General features: G+C 36.2%; 1 protein-coding gene across 1 annotated transcript in view; it reads right to left on the reverse strand.

The window, feature by feature from the left end:
- The window catches only part of LOC108682385 (E3 ubiquitin-protein ligase lubel), a 52,474-nt gene extending 43,679 nt beyond the window's left edge, over positions 1–8,795 (reverse strand). The window contains exons 1-6 of the mRNA XM_047884846.1: positions 7,968–8,795; positions 6,299–6,383; positions 3,076–3,221; positions 2,761–2,892; positions 1,480–1,542; positions 806–874 (exon numbers count right to left, since the gene is read on the reverse strand). Of these exons, the coding sequence (XP_047740802.1) occupies positions 806–874; positions 1,480–1,542; positions 2,761–2,892; positions 3,076–3,221; positions 6,299–6,383; positions 7,968–7,997 (525 nt within the window). The 5' untranslated portion in view covers positions 7,998–8,795. The remainder of the gene's footprint in view (positions 1–805; positions 875–1,479; positions 1,543–2,760; positions 2,893–3,075; positions 3,222–6,298; positions 6,384–7,967) is intronic.
- Positions 8,796–14,344: the final 5,549 nt, after the last annotated feature.

Consider the following 14,344-nt stretch of genomic DNA (forward strand, 5'->3'; position numbering starts at 1 on the left):
GTTTCAGAAGTGAGTAAGGAAATTCGTGATGAGCTGATGATGAAACCATTTGAACATCGATCGTTGTTCTCTCAGTTTACAAGCTACACAGAAAACTGAAAAAAAATTCTGGCATCAAGCGCTCTCAATATTCACAGAAAAAGTGTTTAAAATATATTGATCTAATTCTCTCAAGAACGCTCAAATTTTTGGGAATTATTAGTGTTCTACTGTATAAATAATGTATTACATTTAGAAGATAGTTAAATCTCAGAACCAAATACCGTAGAGTTTCACTGCAGTATGGGGGGCACGGCATAAAAGTTTTAACAAATAAGTTAGAGTTCGCCCTAGTTTTTGGCGCGAAATCAAAAAGAGAAAAATAAAATAATCAAATCGCAATAGAAATATGATTATTTCTCTGAAGGTCAATTATGCCTTCAATTAAATAGATGGATGGTATATGATCGAGCTGTGTTCTCCATGTTGGGTGGGTATGATCGAGTTGTGTTTTTCCTAGTTGAGTAGACTATAGGCTTGATATGTTGCTGATGCTACATCCTAATTTTTAGGCTAGAAAATATTTTAGCGTCTATGAAGTTTAGGCAAAACCGAATTAAATTTAGCGATAACATACAAATGCGTTTATTCTATGGAATAAGATGAGATCGCATGTTAGAAGCAGCCTTACGAATGCAGTAAAATTCAACTACTGGAGCAAAAACCATTCTTTCATGAGCGAGAAATTACTGAAAAGTTCTGGGACGGTACTATGTCCATTACTATGAGTACAGAGATAAAATAACGAAATGCATGTTCTGGTCACCGTAGACTTTTTGTGCGCCTGCGAGTAGAGCAACTCTGTACGCCGGACTGGTGGTGGAGGTGCAGGGGGCTGGAGAGTGGGACACTCGCATGTCAAGTGGTTGCAATAAAAGTTTGTTACAGCAATTTAACTGTACTTTAATATTACTTACGTTAGTTAATATAGTTTAATGAAGACTATCACAGTTTGTTTGCTTTCAATAAAACGTTTCCCTACAGAACGTAACGATATTCGTCACTCACAGAGAAAGCAATTGACTGTGAAATAATTTTAGACACCATTGGATATTTGGTTACAACAACAACAATCAAAACAACGTATATTTATTACGCCAGAATCTTCACGAGGCAAATAGCCTTGCAAAGCTAGAATTATTTATTACATTGAGCAAGAGTCATGTGAATAAAAACATGCGAGACAAGTTGCACAATTTTTATATTATCATAACAACTGAGGAGACTCAAAAATATTATAATCAGTTAAGAGAGTAGCAGAATAGAGAACATTCTTCATTTCGAAATTGCTTTTGAGATAGAGACATTGAAAAAACGTCAATTAATGTGGCATCACATGATGGAACTTGTAGCTATGTCACAATTTTTCGTTTATTTAATTCTTTCATTTTTAAACGTAACTTTTGAGTTAGAAAGTTAGTAAACAGAATTGTTAAGTACCTTGGTTAAAGGTGATCGCTCTATGGAGTCTTGCCGTAGGGACGCAAGGCTGGTCGAGAGTTGCTGTTAGAAACACAAATTTAGGATTGATCTCTCAGTAAAGTGTGGGGCAACATCTTTATTGAAGGAAAATTAACATCTTTAATTTGCTCATGCTGCAGGGAGGCTATTTATATAATATAACATCAAAAATAGGGACATGATAGGAAAGTGTAAAAAAGCTGAACGAATAACTGAAAGAAAAAAATTCGAACTTAATGAAAGAGGAATAATGAGCATGGTAAACGAAGTATCTTGATGCAACGAAAAATTAAAAATTCCATAAACAGCACCACGAATGTAAATACAAATAATTACCTAATTTCAATATATAAGTAAAACAAAATATATTACACGAGGCAAAAACATTTGGCTGCTTCAAATGCTAGTTTGCTGGTAAACTTTCTGTAAACTGTAAATTCTGTAAATTCTGTGTTCTGTAAATTCTGTAAACTGGGTGACAAGCGAAAATCCATTTCTGGTCTCAGCAATCTTGTATCATTACTGGCAATCTTGTATCAATATTTTTGCATCATTCCTGGTCTAAACAATCCTTCTTCATTACCGGTTTCAGTAATCATACATCCTTATCGGTCTCAATAATGGCGCATCCTAACCGGTCTCAATAATTTGCATTATATATTGAACATATGGGATATGACGTGACGCATGTTGCGCAGCGCCGCTCTGAGGTCATTGGGTTCACAGCAGTTTAAGTCCCGTGATCCCGGTTTCTCCACTTAATCCTCTAGCTACCACTGCATGTCATTCTCCGGGAACATAACTTTCAACGTAATTAAGTAACATAATACGTAAACTAATGAGCGTAGCAACGTAAGGACGATTGTACGCAACAGAGAACATTTTAAAGTTGTCGTACGGGGCGGTAACCATCAGTGCAAGTCGTTTTGCACTCACTAGGACTTATCCTTTTTGGGAAGTAGGCGCGTGACAATATTGCTCCGGCCACTCATGTCAGGCGGTAGAGGGTTAACTATCACTAACAACAGAATTGACCGTAATTTCTTACATTCTCTTATATTATTGATTGATTTCACCTATAGCAAACATTCTGAAAAACGGCATAATACTTTGCAACACAATTTGCTGTGGAATTGCCCTGTGATACTCAATTTTTCCCGAAGGATTGGATATAAATACAAACCATACGCGTTTCTGAGAATAGTTTTTATATCAGAGATACTAGGACTCATAAATCTAATCAACATAAAAAAATCTCACCTGATCTTTCCTCAGACCGCCGCCCCCGAGGAAGCTCCTCTTGTTGCGGCGGGGAGGGGGCTGGGGTGGGGGGACCTCCCTGCCCCCCTCCAATACTTTGGGGGGCAGCGGGGGCCTTACGCCCTCCATTGCCTGCAATAGCCCGAGAATTTATCTTCGTTATTTAACATTCTGGATACTTATTAACAAATCAAATTCAGTATATATGATTTATGAATGAAGAATTAACAAATAACCAAATTTTGACCAGCAAACGATTCAAGAATTTGCAATAGTAAGAAGCGCATGCAAGTTGGGGCACGAGGTGCAGCTGACCTTCCTGTGGTGCTGCGTGCGGCGCGGGTGTCGGTGGAAGACCTCGTCGCAGGCGCAGCAGAAGACCTGCCCCGAGCAGTTGTCGCACCGCACGGCCGCTTGTGCCGACCCGCACACCTCGCAGTGCTTGCCGTCGCCCCGCCCGTCTGGGGGGTTATTTTCTTACTTACACCTTATACCAATCAGATTAAAATTAAACCACTCTAAAACAATATTTTTGGTGCAGGGACGAATGAGTCAGTTTGACGCAGATATGCAGGTATATGTAGAGCTTATAACAAGCTATCGTTATCGACACACAAGACGCTAAACAACTCGTTGCCTACTTAACAAACGATGCCATACTGGTCTGAAATGAACAATGTTCATTTCAGACCAGTTCATTTCAGTTCAGACCAGTTTCAGTTTCAGTTCAGACCAGTTCATTTCAGACCAACAATGTTCATTGTTCAGTGTCCACTAGAAAATTGTTATTCTACTAAGCTTTTATGATGAATCGTTTCTAAAGGAAGGCAGCGATGAAAGTACCGAGCTGACTTTATGATATTGACAGAGCACATGTTAGGAGAATATTTAAATTTTTAGTTTGTTAAACCAAGAGGAAACCAATAACATAAAAACAAAGAAAATGTCATGTATATTCCCGTATCTAAACATAGCATAACATAGTAATATCGGCGTAGTATAATAGACTGAGTTGGCCTGGCGTCAATTCTTGTATTGCTCCAGACTTGGAGATCTGAGGAGTAGCCTCTCGAAGAGATCTATCCAAAAATTACGTGGAAGTTAAGAATCTGATGAACAGCCTCCTCTTCATCGAAAAAGTTTCGAAAACCAGCTTCAACATAAGTTCAACAAGTTATGGGAAACAAGTGCAATCAGTATAGAAGAGCCAAATTATACAAAACAGATTAAAACTTATGCATCAAAAAACGGACCAAAAAACAATTGTTTGTCTTTTATTACTTAAAAGTATAAGTCAAGTCTTGCTTGCAGATTTTCATGTATCGCAAGAATTCGCTTACCGCGGCTTCATAGTTCGCTCCATCTTCCAAGTTTTGCATTCTGAATTTCAAATCATTGGTAATATATTTTATCTGAATGGCTTTTCACTGAAGTTCACTAAAATTAAAGGATTGTTGAACGACATTCTGAAACTTTGACCGTGGTTAATAATAAAATTGACACTATTTATTGTACTTTATTCGACTTTGATAGCACATCTAAAGTAATGTCCATGGAGTTGAGGATCTTAATCATCAAATATTCTTCGAATCCCATCTTGCATGAGTTTTTAGTGAATAATTTCGAAATTGGTTCCTTCTTCGGGTATAAAGATGTTCTTCCTGCCCGACTGGGTCCTCACTGGTTTATGAATACAGTTGTGCGAGGTGCGCATCGGCGTACGTCGAGATAACGTTGCCAAACTTTAACATTAAGGTTGCTGAACACTGCAGCAGTTATTTTAGTTCTGAACTTTCACTAGTTCACTCCTTTATTCTGCTGCATGTGCGCCTTGACGCTGAACAACGCGACGTGGGTATGTCGGGTACAGATTTTAATATTCAAATTTCACCTACTGACACCTCGGTTTCATGTACTGAACTGATGATTAAGCTGATCTCCGTATCGTTTACGATGAGAATATGGGTAATTTGCTTTGCGTTTTCTTAGCTTTTAAATTCATTTCAATAAAACGTTGAACTCCATGTTCAACAGGTAGGTATTTGTTGAACTCCATGTTCAACAGCACATTTCACGTCACTAATTAGCCTATAACTCTATTAATTTTGTCAGGCTAATTTCAACAACATACGAGTTACACGATATTAGAAACTCTGATACCTACCGACAATACATCAACCAAATCAGCATTTTTCCGGCAGGTTCCACAATCACATGCTAATATTTATCATATGTAAATAGAAATATTTGCCAAATTAAATTTATAAATTTGTTAGGCAACAGATAAATAATCATTTATACACCTTTAAAGTTGTCATCTACCCAAAATGAATGTCAAGTAACGGTTAGTACATAAAAATGTAAGCGGCCCTCCACATATAAACATATTTTTATAGGAAACCCCACAGTTGTTTGATGGTTATTTTTGAGTGAACTTCGCAAAGCATATGCTACTTTACAAGCAAAGTATGCGGTAATTACTTATTTTGACACAGTATGGACTTTAATTAGGTGTCGGATCTATTTAACACTGCAGTTCCGTTAGGTTTTTCCAAAATCTAAATAAATTATTGAGAAATAATAAATAGCCAATGGAGAAAAGCATTTCTTAAGTATTTACGTTTTTCAAATAGAATCAAAGAGTTTAACAATATGTGGAGAATTATTTCCAATGTTTTTATTCCCTAATTTACATCGATATTATGAAACTAAAAATCAGAAGAAACGACATTTATGATCTCGCTCTAGCCAAACACTCGCATCCACTTCCTATAAAATCAGTCTTAGGTGCCTTTTGCATCAACTACATTCGAACCAACGTCGCCAGTTTACCTCGCGTTCAGAGTTTACGTAGAGATGCCATAAAGATGTTACAGATACAGATATGCGGCAGGTGTGTTGGAGAATTCATCCACAAGATTCACTGTTGTGTGTGGATAAGCGTGGCAATAATGGCAACTTGCCACTTCAGTCAACAGGTGGGGGCGCATAATCTTGGCGCCGGCTCGAGTCTTCACCTCAACCGACATTCGTTTTGGCGTGATACTCTCCGAACGAATAGCCTTGATTTGCACGGATGAATAACCAAAAATCGTGAATACTTTATATCTTACGTTACTCTTGTCAACGCCAGAATATTATTTCTACTTGGAACTATAATTCGCCTGTTTTGATTTAAAACCGTTACTGTCCTTGATGTAAGAGAACCAAATTGCAGGAATTGTAAATCTCCCTATTTACTGTGGTACAACTATGCTGGGTTCATTAATCCTCGATCGGTCAGTTAATGTTTAAAATTGTTTCTGCCAATGGTTGTAATATTACCTAAATCTTTAAACTCTGAAACATATAACTTTTGTAACAATTAACATATTTATCACAGACTTTCGTGTGATTTTACTTGGAACGGATACCTTTACATTCCTTTCTTCAGCGTGCGTGGTCATTCGCCTGGAGCTACCAAATTAAATTGATTAATTAAATTAAATCAGTTACTGAAGCTAGAAAATTAACACTACGACGGAAAATGTTGTCTCACCTGGCGTGTGCTTGAGGTGTATAGTGACGGGGCCAACTTCTTCATAGTCCGGATCATCTTTGTGCCGGCGGTTGTCGCCAGACCCCTGGATTGAACGATGAAAACTAGTTTTAGATTATTAATAGTCTATAATAAATAACTAACGAATATATGTTGCCGCAAAATCTGCATGCGTGAGCTACCGCAACTTTATTTGCGGTCAAAGTTTTGAACAACGTATTAAAAATATGAAATAACAATGAGTCTCATATAAGGCAGCAGGGCTGCACATACAATTCGCACGACACCATAAAAAGGGTAAGATTAAATGGACATTTTCGCCTCGAAATTATGTCAAACTGAATCTTGTAAATTCCCTAACACATTCAATATAATCTGCTTTCTATTCAGTCATATTTGAATCTAAAAATATTACACAAATTATTTAACGATGACGAATCTTGTTAGTAATATCATCGGTAATTACAAATATTTTTAAGGAAAATGAATATTTTAAAGATATCATTAACCTCTGGGACACTCACGGCAGGCCTCCCAAATTTCACTGAACTTAAAATATCTCCCAAACTAATGAACGCAACTCGATGAAACTTCACACACGTGTTCAACAGGTCTCGACGGTGATGTTTAGGTCGTGATCATTTTTCCGATTTCACTTTCGTTTGCGAAAGATTTAAGCCTAATATATCTCCTGTACTACTGCACAGATTTTTCCGTGTAAGTTGGAAACGAAGGCGAAATCGAATTTTGGTGCGCATGACCGTATTTAAGACCGAAAGCGTCCGTATGACCGAAGGCGGAATCGAATTTTGGTGCGCATGACCGTTTAACTCGAAAATGAAGGCAAAATTGTAAAAATGGTTCTGACCGAAACATCACAATTTAATATAAAGTTTTCCATTTGCTACCACATGAACGATTATTTTAATGCACGTCTTTAAATTAAATGAGCTAGAGTATAGCATATTAAATTCTATACGCTCAGGATTCTGTGTAATCATTTGAGTATTCCAGTCGGTGTGAAAATTTTCCATGTCGAAAATTTATTAAATACGATTAAGAAATGTTCTTAATTTCATGTCATTCTGTTATAGTAAAAATTTTTTCCAAGATAAAAAGTAGTCCATAACAATGCATTGAACACCGCTATGATAATAAAAAGGCAAAATAAATGCTTTATTTTAAAAGCAAATAACATGAGCGATAAATATGGAATTAACCAAAACATTCCTATTGAACACGTGTGCAAGGTTCCATTGAGCTGCGTTCATTAGTTTAGACCAGCTGAGAGTCCAGCCGCGAAAGTGTCCGTGAGGTGATATCATTGAGCGAAAATTGAGCCCCAACAATTTTATAGCAACAAATTTATATATTTGATACTACAATCTATTTGGTATAAATAATTTTTTTAATGTATCTTTAATAATTTATGTTTTTGAACATTCCAAGGAATTTAAAAGCTGAGAAAACGCCACCTAAATTCATCACATCTCCACTAAAGGAAGATATAAAAAAATTCTTGGCGATTTCTAACCTTTTCAATTCTCGTTGAACTTACAAGTAAAGAAGACGAAAGATTTTAGTTCTTCTAAACATGCCCAAATCTAATATTTTGAAGCAATAAATACATCACTAGTGGTTGCATGTACATGTTTACGTACGAACTCACCGGCAAACGGCGCATAAACTTAAGAGGCATACTCGTAGCTTTTTATGAACCCTTTACGGGGCAATTTTTCGCGTATCCGCCACGATGTCCACGGCGACTTGTTCGTTAGTCGATGTTTATTTTACGATTGCTTCACTTCACTGATGTTTGACTTGAAAAAAATTCTCCGGGCATCAATTCGACTTGACAACTACGATCTCCTGGCATCAATTAAGAGCGAATCCTTGCACCAAGCACACATTCTGTGGACGTCAAATTAATCAAATTCGATTACTTCTTCCAAATCCACGACTTTTATATACAATGCACATGTTTAAAAATATCCAGGACAATCTTGCTAATAAAATATCCATCATAAAATAATCTTGATTAACTTCTTTATTACTGAAGCAGATCCATGATCATTAGCATGAAGTTTTCGAAGTTCAACCATAACGCAGTTATTATATACACTTCACATAAACTTCCGAACGTTATGTTGCAATAAAAATTAGCCCATTTAGGGCAATTTGGGTAAAATTGTATTGATAAATAACTAGAACCTTGCAAAAGCTTATGGGTTAAAAATTGGGTTTACCTCAAGTAAACCCTGTTTCAAGCAAGTTTTTAATCATTTACAGCTTTGAAAATAAGAAATTTAAGAAGCTGGGAGCAGCTCAACGATTTTTCATTTCGTTTAAACACTTGAATCATTGATACTTTATTTAAGAAAAGCTCTTTCGTGCCACCATTACACTCAATAAGCTTCTTGGCTGGGTATTCTGGAAATTGTTTTCACATCACATTACAATACTTATTTTAAACGATATTTGTAAAACAAAACCTAAATTATCACACTAGTCCATTTATTACCCTAACAAAATTTAGAGTCGCCCCAGCTTCTGGTACTCCAAATCAGAAGCTGACACGTCTGTAAATTTTCACTGGGTATAGGGTTAATATCCACAATGGGCCTTTTCATGTTTGAAAAATTGTGTACTGAAATCTGAAGATCGTCAATTCACGCTGAAGTCATTCATTTTTTCATAATATTTTGCAGCACATATCACGTTCCCACTTTCTCGAAAACCATCAATCAAAATACATTTTTAATTTTTCAATAATCGTTTCCTCCTCACTTTTTAACTCAGAATTTCAAAATTTATATCAATATCACTTGCATCGTCATTTAAATGTATTAGCCTCGGGGTCTTTACTTACTGTCCTAAAATAAAACGCTCAGTCATGTTTCTCCGCCTAACCACCACCCGTATTATTCAATATTAAACAGCCCAAGTCCAACGGTTAAGTTTCCAATACCTCTCAACGATTGTGCAATGAGTATAGTGTAATTTATTATTGCCCTAGCGTCATTTACAGTAGCATTTGTTTCTATCGTAGAAAATTTATATAAGTGAGAATCTTTATCGCTACATTTTCTTGATCCATGCAGTAATGCCACCACTTGAGAACATGTATACGAAAAGTTCAAGAATCGGCAACAGGCCATGGGCCTATTTCTTCAACGCCGACACTTCTATTCTATTCTATTCATCGTTTCATTCACCTTAAAGCACGATATTTATTCATAAACCGATAAATTCCTTAATCAGGATAGCACTGCATGTCTTTATACAAACACAAAGTTATAATTTCTCAGAGATTTCACTATTCTCGCAAAATTTGAATAGTTAAATACTTGCCATAAATACCAATTTGGTCATTATAAAATTAGCACTGACATAATAAGAAATTAAATGGAAATTAACCCAAAATTACATGCCAGTCTAAATATCAAGACTGTCACCAACCCCACGTGCAGCACCACGGGACCTCGAAGAGAACGAGGGCACAACTGTCCAAAACCTTCGGGATGCACCCGCGGCGACAGCGAGGGGCGCCTGTGATCTGAGGCAAGCTTTGCCAAATGTGCTCGACATGCCGAGGGGAAACAAACATGGCGGCCACTTCATGTCAAGATCAATAATCAAAATTGATGTTCAAAACGCGGGACTAAGCACTTTGGACAGATTTAGGTTCGAACTTAGAGCGATAGTAAGGTAGCACCTCTCAGAATGAACGTTCAAACAAGACTCCAGTTGCAGAATCGCATAAAATATAAATAGCTTGTTCGTCCAGTGCCCAACATTGACTTGTTCGCACAGCTGGACGTAGGACATCTGCACAGCGCGTCAGAAACAAATTATTTGATATTCCATGCAATATCAAGGAAGATTATTTAACGTTGTAAGTTAAGAAATAATCGGTGAAAAATTTAGAATTTCTCACATTCTGTGTGTCTTACAGTCGACGGGGCAAAATAACATCAGACGGATATAGGAAACCGACCTAACCAAACCGTCATATAAGCATGGAAAACCAAAAAATTGCCATTAAAAATAATTCCTGTAAAAAAATCAAGTAAAAGACAAGCTAAACTACACTTGTTCGTAAATTATATAAACGAGGCGTCAAAATAGACATGTCAAATCTTCCATGATTATAAATTATATAAATGAGCTGTCAAAGTTCATTTAAAATGTCTCAATCACTCACAGTTTTCAATCGTAATGTCCTCGGAATACTATGACAGGCTAGATACAACTTTAAAATCGCTTGAGTCAAATGACAAGACCACTAACAACGACCATTAGATGTCAGGATATAACGGCAAGTTTGATTCCTTACTGCAAATTGCAATTGACATTCATTGTAATTCTGTCCTGAGAAGGATACCGCAAGTGATAACGGAGATTAAACCTTGGTAAAGACGTCGCTTATTAGGATGAAACAAAAAATAAAATTTATGTCGGTCAAATTTTACAACCACCATAGCGAAAAAAATTAAACCAATATTTTTATTGAACAAACACAATTTATGTCTTCTAAGTTGAATTGAGAAATTAATGAAATAAAAACAAGCTAGGATACTTAATTCATGCAAAAGACTCGCTTGTGGTTAGCGCCTTCCAGTGATACAAAGAATAGCATTGATGAGACGGTCTGATCCAATAATAATTTAAAATTTTAAATAATTACAGCCTTAACAAATAGCACTATTTAATTGAACTCTCCTCGCTACAGTAAACGTTTGGGTACGACAAAAAGCTTTCTCATAAGTGTCAACCTGATTCATTCGTTTCTTTGAGTGAGCAGTTCACTCGAAAAGATCAACACGAATAATTCAAAATAAACATTTGCAGCTATTAGCCCCCCATTATGATTATTTCAACGCCATTTGCAAGTTTAATTGTTAGCTGTAAATACGGATCATAGTTGATGCGCTGTGGAGGAAGCATAGTTATTATTCTGCTGCTAAAAGAGACTTAAATTCAATTTAATAATTTAATACTACTGAAAAACTTGTACCACTGAAATCGGAGAAATTTGAGTTTTCATACTGTGTTTATTGCTTGAGTTCTAGAGAATAACCAATAGGTAGATATTTTATATAACTAATTGATGAATTATTACTTAGATAAAGTGCCCAAGTACGTTTGGTACTCAATATTATATGAAAGGTTTTGAAACGATCTTATTTCAATCTCTCCTTATAATTGTATAAAAACTGTTTTTCATTGCCACACATTTTTTGAGTTACTCAATCACAACTCAGTAGAGAAAGCAACATTCATATTATTCTCAACCACCAAAATTCCACCGGGAATTAAAAAACCAAGTAAGCCTACAATCAATCATTCACTTTAATTCAACAGGGAGAGAACCGATCACAACTTGCGGTGTGAATGCAGACGGAAGTTGAGGCGAGAATCGTCAGCTGTAGACCCCTGAGCAGCGCCTAATTTTAGACCATAGAGGAAAGATGCCGGGTCTACACCCCAATTTTAGACCCAAATAGAAAATTTGCTTGGTCTACTCAGTGGGTCACAACGTACCGATTGATTCAGGGGTCAATTATGGAATTGCGCCTATAATTTGAGTGTGTGTTGTCTTCATGGCATTATATGGACATTCCTTTTATTACGAGCGTCTATTGACTTGGAGTACTCATTGCTGGATATTTTTACAACACTTCTCTTCAAACTTCAATTCTTGTTTGTTTGTTTGTCTGCTACAAATCTTAGAATCAATATTTAAAATACCTCTACCTGTCCAATCGATCTGAAATTTTGCACACTTGCTTAAAGTGGGAGACAATCCATGAATCAATTGACAGAATAGATAATATTAAAAATTAAAGAAAATTATAGCTAAAGTAATTTAAAAATTTAATTTTTATTATTTAGAACATAAAAAATCGTTGTGCATTAGTAACATCGGAGGCACTGGCCTCATTAGAAGTGTTAAAAAATGCATTTTTAAACGCATATTATTACTGATGATGTTACAAGTGGCACTGCACTATGCTAACATACGAACCAAGATCCCCTATATGTCTGGCATATTCTGTGGTGACAAATTTCTTATTTTGCATCATGAAATTTTATTATATTGTTTTAAAACTAGTTCAAAAAATTACTAAAAATTGCTGCAATTATATACTACTTTCGATGTACATGGACTTAGGTTTGGAAACACATTCGATGCACAGATCCAAAAATCTGGCAAACCAAAGTTAATCCTTGCATTGGCCTCGAAAATAAATTCATTCCCATTGTTCATCAAGAGATTGCAAATAGAATATAAATAAAATAATATGGCTTAGATGAATTTTTCAAAATAGTCTATCGAGCCTTCAGTATTTTATTCAGATATAAGCACAATTGGTTGCGTTTTAATCAATAAAGTTACAGATTTTACCCTTTTTAAACTAGTCTTAGCCCTTTTCTCGGTCCTATGCCTTTTGTAGGAAAAGCGGCATTAATATGCAGTTAATGTATCCATACACAAAGGGTTAAACTGCAAGGCAATAACCTAGATAATAAGACGATCTTTCACACATAATCGTACACGCACATAATCGTATACATTGCGCATACTCATAAGACGGTAAGTCAATTCAGCCGCAACTGCAACCAATCGGCGGAAATAGAACCCGACGCTTGATCACAGGCCCTATTTTGAGACGTGCGTGTGAACAGACTGACGTCAATGCAAGAAACCTCACAACCCTCTAATTTGCCAAAATAACCACGAAGAGGACAATTTTCACTAGAAATTTTCGACTCTGGTATCAAAAAATTTTGGATGAACCGAAAGATAGTTCCGCTGATTGCTACTGATAATATAATGGATACGGCGATGTCTCAGGAGTAGTTTAACACTAATTGTTAAGCAATGTTGTTGCATTTAACAAAAATAATAAAAATTGAAACAATTATGATGATTTAAGAGCTGTCTGCTGCGCCACATCTCCAGCTGCTGCAGGGTGCAGTTGCTGCTGCAAGCTGCAGCTCCGTGCAGGTGCTGGAGGTGAGCCAAGTTGGCACCCCTCTATGTCTTATTCTCATGCCATCCCTTACGAACGATGTGAATCATTGCTGATCTTGTCAAGGTATTGCAACAATGCATCATAGCATAAGTTTCCATTAAGGAACACATTGATTCTGATATGGGAAGAAAGAGAATACAAGCAACGGGCGTTATCATCCGAGAACTTTATAAACGCAAGAAATCCGTTGGCCCACATATATGACTGTAGTGTACATTTTCAAACTACATCGATGAAGTGATAACTTTGGACTTCAAGTAACTCCGAAACACATATGAATATTGTGTTCTGATCTTGAAAACATGAACCATACGCTCGAGCGTTTCAAGAGGAGAAATTATATTTAGATGATTAGGCTGAATATAAAAAACATTTAGATTTAACATGGATCTGCGCAAGCGATTTCGTCTGTTGATGCTCACTGACCAAGTGTGAAGCTAGATGGTGCTGTTAAATAAATAAAGCAAATCCAAGCAATAATCTTGCAAGCTAAATAATAAGATCCAACTATTAGGAATTCCAAATTCATTCTGATACTGAAGATAATCCTGAGTTTCGCTTCAAGAAATTTGGCTGGATTGAAACCATCTTTGTATCCATATGAACTTTATTATCCAAGCAATCTGCCCTCTTTTCTTTTCACGATAATTATCAACGAATACTTACTTGCAAATCATATGCGCACAATCTTGAAAACTTCCTCTAAGTTTGCCAAAAATGGTGGACAGAGATTGGTTAAATATTTTACAAACATTTATTCATAAATTAGTAAAATAATATATACACATCCAAATGGGAAATATAAATTTTGTACCTACTCACCTTCACTGTCGTTGATGATCGACGCATGTCGCAAGCAGATCGAGTTAGTTTTTCATCCTTAAAACTCTCACCTTGTGCTTTGTTTCTTGTTTAATTTAATTAACAATCGGAACATGAAATCAATCCATATACACATATTTAAAAATCAATATGCTTTTTACCACATTTTCACTGCGGTATTGAA

This window comes from Hyalella azteca, unplaced genomic scaffold (genome assembly GCF_000764305.2).
Source record: "Hyalella azteca isolate HAZT.00-mixed unplaced genomic scaffold, Hazt_2.0.2 contig16293, whole genome shotgun sequence".
Lineage (NCBI taxonomy): Eukaryota > Metazoa > Arthropoda > Malacostraca > Amphipoda > Hyalellidae > Hyalella > Hyalella azteca.